This window comes from Moschus berezovskii, chromosome 4 (assembly GCF_049115385.1).
Source record: "Moschus berezovskii isolate FMDL1 chromosome 4, NW_MosBer_1.0, whole genome shotgun sequence".
Taxonomy (NCBI): domain Eukaryota; kingdom Metazoa; phylum Chordata; class Mammalia; order Artiodactyla; family Moschidae; genus Moschus; species Moschus berezovskii.
The window spans coordinates 30166087-30176999 of NC_142463.1; the positions used below are offsets into that span (position 1 = coordinate 30166087).

Genomic DNA, 10913 nt, shown 5'->3' on the forward strand with positions numbered 1-10913 from the left:
TGTGACCCCCATGAATTGTAGCCCACCAGGCTTCTCTGTCCATGGGATTTTCCCAGATAGGAAGCCTGGAGTGTGAAGCCATTTCCTTCTCCAGGGGATCATCTTGACCCAGGGATTGAACCCATGTCTCCAGCATTGCTAGGTGGATTCTTTACCATTGGTATAGCCCAATATTATATACTAGGGATGAATTATTTCATTTCCTCCTTTCAACATTTTGGTGTATTTTTACTTATTTGTTTGATTTTGCTTTTTAGTAGCAGAGGTAACCAAAACTTAGAGAGATTTCAAAATTTGTCTGAAGTGACAAATTAGAAATTTATGCCCATGAAACTTGAATGGCAGCAGAAAATAAGTCAAGACTGTGAAAATAACATTTTAGGGTTTGTTATGAGAAGATTTGTTATGAGAAACCTGAGAAGCCTGTATGCAGGTCAAGAAGCAACAGTTAGAACTGGACATGGAACAACGGGACTGGTTCCAAGTTGGGAAAGGAGCACGTCAAGTCTGTATATTGTCACCCTGCTTATTTAACTTCTATGCAGAGTACATCAAGTGAAATGCCGGGCTGGATGAAGCACAAGCTGGAATCAAGATGGTCAGGAGAAACGTCAATAACCTCAGATATGCAGATGACATCATCATTCTGGCAGAAAGCAAAGAGGAACTAAAGAGCCTCTTGATTGAAGGTGAAAGAGAAGAGTGAAAAAGCTGGCTTAAAGATCAACATTCAAAAAACAAAGATCATGGCATCTGGTCCCATCACTTCATGGCAAATAGGGAAACAATGGAAACAGTGACAGATCTTATTTTCTTTGGCTCCAAAATCACTGCAGATGGTGACTGCAGCCATGAAATTAAAAGATGCCTGCTCCTTGGAACAAAAGTTATGACAAACCTAGACAGTATATTAAAAAACAGAGACATCACTTTTCCAAAAAGGTCTATATATTCAAAGCTATGGTTTTTCCAGTCGTCATGTATGGATGTGAGAGTTGGACCATAAAGAAGGCTGAGTGCTGAAGAACTGATGCTTTTGAACTGTGGTGTTAGAGAAGACTCTTGAGAGTCCCTTGGACTGCAAGGAGAGCAAACCAGTCAATTGTAAAGGAAATCATTCCTGAATATTCATTGGAAGGACTAATGCTGAAGCTGAAACTCCAATAGTTTGGTCACATGATGCAGAAAGCCGACTCATTAGAAAAGACCCTGACGCTGGGAAAGACTGAAGGCAGGAGGAGAAGGGGACAACAGAGGATGAGATGGTTGGATGTCATCAACAACTCAATGGACATGAGTTTGAACAAGCTCTGGGAGATGGTGAAGGACAGGGAAGCCTGGCATGCTGCAGTCCATGGGGTCACAAAGAGTTGGACACAACTGGGTGACTGAACAACAATGAGAAAATTTCCAGGTGGCTCAATGGTAAAGAATCCACCTGCCAATGAAGAAGACTCAGGAGACACAAGTTCGGTGCCTGGGTTGGGAAGATCTCTTGGAGGAGGAGGAGGTTGCCATTTGGCAACCCATTCCAATATTCTTGCTTGAATAATCCCACAGACAGAGGAGCCTGGCAGCTATAGTCCATGGGGTTGCAAAGAGTTGGACACGACTGAATGACTAAACATGCATGCATGAGAAAATTTAAAATATGCACAGAAAAAGAACAGTGTAATAAATCTCTGTGCACCCATCACCCCAGCAAATCAAAAAGAATATAGTATGCTATATATTATATATGTTTATAAAACAAACCATATATCACATATGCTTTATAATTATTATATATTATATAATATGCTTTATATTATTATAGTCTAAAAGATCTAACTATATTGAGTTTTTTGCTCATTGTGAGGTTTAAGGGTTTGTAGTTGACTGTACTTATAGGAACAAAATTAAATTTTATAGTAAATTTTTAAACTATATAAAATGAAAAATATATGTCAGAATATCATTAAGAAGTAAAAGGCAAAAAAATAGACTGTGCAATTTATTTTCCACATATTTTTAAAATAGCTTTATTAGATAAAGAGATCATGACTAGTGATAAGAAAAATTATGAAATATATTAGAAAAGTGGGTCAAAGGTGTAAACATACACTTCTTAGAAAAAGAACAAACAACAGCTATCAAGTTTACTACTAATCAAAGCAATGAAAATAAAGAAAAGGTGTTTTTACTTTTTTCCATGAAATGAAACATTTTAAAATGAATATTCACATTCTGTTGAAAGGGTGATTTAGCATAATCCTGTTGGAAATTAACTTGACAAAATGTGCTATGGACTTAAAAAAGTTTATATCCTTTGATCCAAAAATTCCAAGAGATTCTTCTTCTAAGGAATTATGAGAGGTATAAAAAGATTTCTATGTAAACAATTTCATTGCACCATGAACTATAAGAATCGAAATATTGTGGTGGGGGGTGGAACCTCAAAAGCCTAACAGTGAGAGAATGAGAGAAAAGTGAAAGTGTAAGTTGCTCAATAGTGTCTGACTCTTTGTGACCTCATGGACTGTAGCCCACAAGGCTCCTCTGTCCATGGGGTTCTCCAGGAGTGCATTGCCATTCCCAGGGGATCTTCCCGACTTGGGAATAGAACCTGGGTCTCCCACATTCTGGACAGATCTGTCACCATCTGAGCCTGGTTGTGTAAATTATAGTGCACAGAAATAATATTCAGTTCAGTTCAGTTCAGTCGCTCAGTCGTGTCCGACTCTCTGCGACCCCATGAATCACAGCACGCCAGGCCTCCCTGTCTATCACCAACTCCCGGAGTTCACTCAAACTCATGTCCATAGAGTCGGTGATGCCATCCAGCCATCTCATTCTCTGTCGTCCCCTTCTCCTCCCGCCCCCAACCTTTCCCAGCATCAGAGTCTTTTCCAGTGAGTCAACTCGTTGCATGAGGTGGCCAAAGTATTGCACTTTCAGCTTTAGCATCAGTCCTTCCAATGAACACCCAGGATTGATCTCCTTTAGAATGGACTGGTTGGATCTCCTTGCTTTACAGAACCGTTTTCTGTGGAAAGTAGTCATATACGTAAAGTACGGTTTTATTCATGTAAAACTCCTCTCTTTCTAACACACACATGTGAAGAAAAGAAAGTTGGAGAGAAATATACCAACATATTAAGAGTGGTTATCACTAGATTGTGGGATTGTAGATAAAAATAAAACTTTCTTTTTAATCTTTCTGTTCTATTTTTCCATGAGGAATGTGTATTCCCCTTTAGAATAAAAAAAGAAAGTAAAAAATTGACTTAAAAGTGTTATCCAGCAAAAACTTTCACAAATTTACTACTGTGAACCATGTGAACTTTTAAATGGTTGTTTTTAATACCTAATAATTAATAAAACTAATAATTGCAGTCCATGGGATCGATAAGAGTTGGACATGACTGAGTGGCTTCACTTTCACTTTTCACTTTCATGCATTGGAGAAGGAAATGGCAACCCACTCCATTCTTGCCTGGAGAATCCCAGGGACGGGGGAGCCTGGTGGGCTGCCGTCTCTGGGGTCGCACAGAGTGGACACAACTGAAGTGACTTAGCAGCAGCAGCAGCTATGCAGTAATACCGATAATGGCAATTGTTCAGTACTCACTATGTGAAAAGCATTTAAATATTTCTATTTATGGTATCAATTGCTACCTGTAAAACAGACTTATAGGAAGGATTTTAATCCTTCCCATTACATAGATGAGAAAACTGAGACTCCTAATGGGTAATTGGCTTGCTCAGAGTCACAGAGTTTTCAGTGGTGGAGCCAGCTCTTAAAATCAGTTAGTTTGACACCAGGAACTCTGTTCTTCTTCACTAGGAGTCCACTGGTGAAGGCACTTTCCTCCTGGACAGCATGAAATGCTCACAAGACAGCCCTTCCAAAGTGAGCCTGCATCACAGGACCACATAAGTCACGGTCTTGGGTTGGCTCAATGCTGAGTCCAAACTCATTTGATTGTTAGAAACAATTAGCAGTCAGAAGACTGATTTGAAGAGAAAATCCAATTTTCCCTGAAGTTGAGGAAGGTTTTTCCCTATTTTATTCAATGAAAATAGGGAGAAAAACCACAATATAGCTGAGGCAGTACTTCCTGACCTTTTTCTAAACAGAAGCTTCTGTTAATTAATTTTCTAGGCCTCTACGCCTGACCCATACCCTGCAGATGGACAGTCTTTTCCTTTAGAAATACCGGTATCTTCAATTAGTTTAAAGCCAAGGCCTCCAGGTCTGGAAGCATTTTCTGCCTCCTTCCATGACTGTCCACATCTCTGTGATGTTCTGTCAGTCAGTCAGTCAGTCAGTTCAGTCGCTCAGTCGTGTCCGACTCTCCGCGACCCCATGAATCACAGCACGCCAGGCCTCCCTGTCTATCACCAACTCCCGGAGTACACTCAAACTCATGTCCACAGAGTTGGTAAAGGGTTAATATTTAACTTACACGTGGTGACTTTCTTGTCTTTAGTTTTGCACTTATGAACAATGTTGGGCTGGGTCCTTTTGGTTCCCCAGACTTTCCCACACCTTGCAGGCTTGTGTGAGGATTGGTGATGGTGGTAGAAAGCTGATTATTCTGTAGACTCCACGAAGACGGGGTAATGCTAGCCTTGTCCCCATATGGACCTGCATTTTTTGGTCTGGTGCCCTGCACGTAGCAGGTAGAGCAGATCTTTGATGCATAACAATATGAATGAATGAACATGACACATAGCACAATGTGCCTAAGAGCTGGGGCCCCATCACGCCCCAGCCATGTTACACTGTTAGCCTGCCCCGCTCTGGCCCTTAGTCTGCACATCTGTATGACAAAGGGCTTACACTGTCGGTCTCAAGAGCCCCCCAAGCACTGACATCTGTTCCTGTGTCTAAATACTCCTGCAGTGAGCTGGGGCTCAGGGAGGAAAGACGATCTTCCCAGCCTGTGCCCAGAATTATTTGATGTGTTCTCCATGTGAGATGAGGAGCCTGTGGACCCTCCTGGGGCTTGCTCCGCCCCCTACGTACCCCCATCTGGGCCTCTCTCGCATGGCAATCTGCAACATCTGTCAGAAACACTTGGTGCCAAGATGACTCTTGCCTCAAATATGTCCTTGGAAAGCCCTGGCGATAGGGAGCCTGCCGGGAGTTTATGTAACTGGATGAGTGGCCAGGAGAGCATGAGCAAAGAATCTGTGAGCCCTCATGGTGACTCAACAACAGGCTTCATGCAGCGTGAAAACTCCAGAGGACAGAGCACCTTGGGGACTAGGGCAGGAAATTCTGCTGGTTTGCCATTTCCTTCTCCAGGGGATCTCCCTGACCCAGAGATCAAAGAACCCGGGTCTCCCTCATTGCACAGACTTTTTACTGTCAGAGCCATCAGGGAAGCTTGTCCCAACTTTTAATATATATATATATGATGGTTATTCCTCTTTTGACTCTAAAAAGAAAGGGTTTGAAGTAAATGATCTAAGCATAGAGTCTGAGTAATAAAAGAATGAAAAATAAATGAGGAAATCAGGATGAAGGAAAATAAAGTTTTCTTAAAAGGGGTAGGTATTGACCCTCCAGGTCCACTCTCCACCCTTCTCCATCCTGCTGTCTGCTCTGGGAACTGACTGGTGTGACCTGTATCTAGATTCTCTGTGGGTTTGGCCATGGGAATGACCAGCAGGAGTTCAGAAGGAGAACAGGGTGAGGTTGTGAGGTCTCTTTGGGCAGGCTGCGTCCTTCCATGGGGGACACAAGTCTTCTCAAGGTAACCTTCCCAACAAGACTTTTTGCTTCTAGACAGGTAACTTCTCTGTCCCTCAGGAGGAGGGCTGAGAAACCCCACTGTTACTGGCCCCTGGTCACTGTATTTCCCTTCCCTCCAGCCCACACCTCTGTAAGTAGTCCCACTGTAAATAAAGCCTGCTTGAATTACACTAATTTCAGTGGACCATCTGTTTCCTGTTAGGACTCTGGCTGATATATAAGGATAGGTAGAAAATGAGAGGCGGTCAGGAATAATGGTCATAAATTAAGTTCAAATCATAGTGCCCTGTACATGCGCTTCCCTCAAAAGGTGCATGTGTACACGTGTGGCTCATTTGACTCTGACCAAAGCAAGAACTGGAGGAGGAGATCTCTAGTCTTATTTCTTTTTCATGCCAGAGCCTGAAGGCTCTTCCTTCATAAAACAGTCACTATCACTCCCTTTACCTTATGTTGTGGATTGAATTTTGTCCCCACAAAAGGCAAGTTCAAGTCCTAGCCCCTCATACCTATGAATGGGACCTCACTTGGAAGAGGGTCTTTGCAGAGGTAACTGCATTGAAAGGTGGGCTCACCCTTACCACGTGACTGATGACCTTATAGGAAGAGGGAACTTCTGACACAGAAACTCACACAGGATACATCATGTGAAGATGGAGGCAGAGGTGGGGATGATGTGCGACCCCCAGAAACTGGGATAGGTAGAAAACTGGGACAGATTCTCCCTCAGAGGCTCCAGAAAAACAACCCTGTTGACAGGGCTGATGCCTTGATTTCAGCTTTCTGGTCTAGAACCCTGAGAGAATAAGCTACTGGTTTTAGCCACCATTATGGCAGCCCTAAGGAAACTCCTGCCTCTTGATATAGCGCCAAGGCTCTTCATGATCTGGTCGCAAGTACCTTTCTGAATTCACCTCCCATCACTCACCAGCTCACACTTTAAGCTCTGGTTCTCACATATGCCATGGGCTTTCATATTTCCAAGCCTTTGGCTATGTTCTTGTTTTGACTAACTTTTCTGCTTTACTGGACTTAACTAAATTTTTGTCACTCTGAGACATTCACCTCGGGCATCACTTTCTCCAGGAGACCTCCCCGTCTCTTCCAGCTGTGTTGGGCCCACCTGCTTTGGACTCCTACATTATCATAACAGATAGCTGAAGCATTTGTTTCCCTTTCTAGATAATAACATCCTTAGGAGCAAGGTTCTGTCTACCTCTGCATCTCCAGGATCTAGAACAATGCCTGGTACATGGTAGATGTCCTATCGACGTTTCTAGAACTGTACAGTTCCTCAGCATGACGTGATCTGGTACTTACTATAAGCTAGGTACTTTTCAAGCTTTGTATGGTTTTTATTTGTGGATGAAGAAGGTGAGTCTTAGTGTGATGGTTAATTTTATGTGTCCATTTGGCTAGACTTTGTGCTTGTTTGCTTGGTCAAAAATCAGTCTATGTGTAATAAATGTGCTTTTAAAGGTGATTAACACAAATCAGTTGACTTTGAGTAAAGCTGCTTAACTCCATAATGTGGGTGGGCCTCATCCAATCAGTTGAGGGCCTCAAAAAAAAAAAAAAAAGAAAAGATGGAAGTCCCCTGAAAAAGAAGGAATTCTGCCTCTAGATGGCTTTTGGACTCAAATGCAGCAACAACTTCTAACCCTAACTCTTTGCGACCCCATAGACTGTAACCCCACCAGGCTTCTCTGTTTGTGGGATATTCCATGCAAGAATATTAGAGTGGGTTGCCATTTCCTTCTCCAAGGGTTCTTCCTGACCCAGAGATTGAACCTGTGCCTCCTGTATTTCCTGCATTGCAGGTGGATTCTTTACCTTTGAGCCATTGGGGAAACCCCTTTAACTGAATTGACAGCCTACTACCTGCTCTACAGATTTTGGACTTGCCAACCTCCACAGTCATGTGGACCAGTTCCTTAGACTAAATCTCTCTCTTTCTTCACGTGTATCCTATTGGCTCTGTTTCTCTGGAGAACCCTGACTAACAGAGAGAGGATATTTTATGAGGTTACATGTGTACACGTAGTTGAACTGGGATTGAAATTAGGTCTGACACTATAGCCTAGGCTCTTCCATTTCAATCTGCTGCCTCTTCACAGGACAGTTAGAGATGAGGGACGAGCTGTATGATATGCTGTTGCCCCTGAAAAATCTATCTTGAGCAATCAGCTCGGGGCCTTGCATGGAGTATGTTGATCAAATGAGTTGTGTATTTACTAAATCACATTTCACTTTTGCTTAGCAGGCAGAAATGTTTATTCCTTTAAAAAACACAACTGCTAAGTGAGGCAATATAAATTGGGACCCAGTTCTCTAAAGTGGCTGAGATGTTCATTGGCAGAACATTAGAAATGAGAGATGTTGGTTTTAGCTCTGAACAGCGATGCCATTTTTCATTTCTGAGTCATATAGTGTTTACACAGCTCGGAAATGATGGCAGCACCCAAATATCCTTTCCTGTCTGTATGACAGCCTGCCTTCCAGAGAATGGGCATTCTAGGAGTGGACCTGTGTGAGGACAAGGCAAAGGGCAGCCTGGGGAAATTACCCTTTGTTGAGAAGTTAGTATTTGTTTCTTTTTTAAAAAAATATTTATTTGGCTGCCTTGGGTCTTAGCTGTGTCGTGTGGCATCTTTTGTGTGGCACTCTAACTCTCTAGTTACAGTTCTGGGCTCTGGAGCACATTGGCTTGGTGGTTGCAGTGCATGGGCCCAGTTCTTCTGTGGTGTGTGGTATCTTAGTTCCTTGACCAGGGTTCGAACCTGCATCCCTTGCATCGCAAGGCGGATTCTTAATCAGTGGACCACCAGGGAAGTTCCAAGAAGTTAACATTTGTGTTTTACCTTAAGCCTTACAACCCTTTAAGTTAGTTCTGACACCATTTTGCAAATGGTGAAGTTGGGTCTCAGACGGGAGCAGTAGCTTACTATGTTTGAGAAACATATTCAAGAGATATTTGCGAGCAGCTACTATGTGCCAGGCACTGGGCTGAGTGCTGAGGATTCAGAGGTAGAAAAGCATGATAGATGTTGGTCCTTACGAAGTTAATACCCTGCTGAGGCAGAAAGGGATGAAATAGATGAAAGTAAAACATGTCCAAGCAGTGTGACTCTGTGCTGCTAAGGGCAGGGCTGGGATTCAAACAAGAGTGTGGAAATCTTCAAATCCTAGGCTTGTTTTGGGTTTCTTTTCCTGCTTTGGTGGTGTCCTTGTTTCATAATGCTCCTTATTCTGGTGCCTTCCTAAGGACTGCTACTAAAACATCCCCCTAAGTTTCATTTTTCTTAACTGGAATAATAGGAAGTTGATGTGAGGCTCAGCTGAGAGCATGGATGAGGAAGGGCTTCATAAATATTAAGAAGCTCTCCAAAGGCTGGTTTTTCACTAACAAACAAACATGTTCTGTGTGCATAGTCACGTATGACTTTTTGCAACCCCATGGGTTCTCTATCCATGGGATTCTTCAAGCAAGAATACTGGAGTGGGTTGCCATTTCCTATTCCAGGGGATATTCCTGATGTAGGGATTGAACTGGTGTCTCTTGCATCTCCTGTGTTGGCAGGTGGATTCTTTACCACTGTGCCACCTGGAAAGCCCCAACAATCACCTGTCTAAACCTTTTCAATGGATAGCTGAGCATTATTCAAAATAGTATGAGGGTGATAGCCAGGGTGAGATTTTCCTTTGCATAATGTATGCAACAGAGGCTTTAAGCAAATTAATAGCCAAATAAGATTGGAAAAATTAACTATAAAGATTTACAATCTATATAAAATTTAAGTTAGTTTTCTAGTGTTTCAACCCTCTATTAGTTACAGTGAGCATTTCCTTACAACATGTTTATCGCCGAAGTATTTTATTTACCAACTAAAAGAAAAAGAAAAAAGCAAACATTAGGTATTTTATCCACTAGACTGAAAGCAGGGAGCTCTGTATTTTAAACTCTCCAAACCAAACTTCTCTCTCCTTTTCTTTTAGGTGAGACTGTTGGTGCTTATAAACTTTGATCCCTGACCACAGCCTGGTTCCCAAGACACTATCCTATGCAATTTGTGACAAGTGTAAATATTTAGGACATAGGCAGCCTTCGTTTTTTAGAGGTGTTGCTTTTTATTTAATTTACTTCCTGACCTGTTTGACGGTCATTATCTGATAGCCTACAATGTAATCTCTACCTTCAAAAATTTTAGCGAAACAATAACATTTTTCTCTGTTGCCCTGAGGTCTACAGATAATAATGCCTGGGACAGAGTAACTGTTCAATAAATTATAGTTATTGTTAAAATAATAATAATTACTATTGTTATTATTATTGCATCTGTATTTTTTCATTGCATATGTATTTTCAGAATGGATAGGTAGAAATTGGAATGTAGCCCCCCCCAAAAGAAACCAAATAAAATCTGAATAGAAAGCAACTTAAAAAAATTGTGTATCCTTTTAGACCCTCATTCCTAGCCTGTTTTTTCCTATGTTACACAGGGTTCCAACATGTTTAGCATTTAGGTCACACTCAGAGGATTAGAAGTAACAGAATCTTCCTATAAGGAAAGGAAGAAGTTTGTGTGTTTCTAACTGCCAGATACTGAAAGGTTATCAGTGTTTTCTTCCTGCTGATGGTAGAATCAGAGCTGACTTTGACCCTGGGTCTTTCCCTCACTGGCAGAGTATTATTTGGTGTTGCATGTCACCAACCTCTTTTATTTTAAAGAATAAAATGAGATAAAGTGTAGTCGCTCAGTCATGTCTGACTCTTTGCGACCCCATGGACTATAGCCCACCAGGCTCCTCTGTCCATGGAATTCTCTAGGCAAGAATACTGAATTGGTTTGCCATTCCCTTCTCCAGGGAATCTTCCCAACCCAGGGATCGAACTTGGGTCTTTCACATTTGCAGGCAGATTCTTTACCATCTGAGCCACCAGGGAAGCCCTTAAAATGAAGTAATTGTTATGAAAAAATAATACCATCAATTTTATGGTGATAATAATATCCATTCCATAGAGTTATTAACAAGGAGAACACACATTTGCCCAGATCTTTGTATTGCACATGACCTTCATCTACATGGTTACTGTAAATCCCCTAAGAGCCCTGAGCAGTCAAGGTGTGAATCCCCACTTGACCAGTGAGCAAAACCAGGCCTGGGAGTG

General features: G+C 41.9%; 1 protein-coding gene across 1 annotated transcript in view; it reads right to left on the reverse strand.

The window, feature by feature from the left end:
* Positions 1–5017, reverse strand: part of LOC129540341 (PHD finger protein 11-like) — a 43838-nt gene extending 38821 nt beyond the window's left edge. Inside the window, 2 exon segments of the mRNA XM_088834995.1 lie at positions 4532–4676; positions 4826–5017. Coding sequence (XP_088691121.1) covers positions 4532–4676; positions 4826–5017 — 337 coding nt within the window.
* Positions 5018–10913: the final 5896 nt, after the last annotated feature.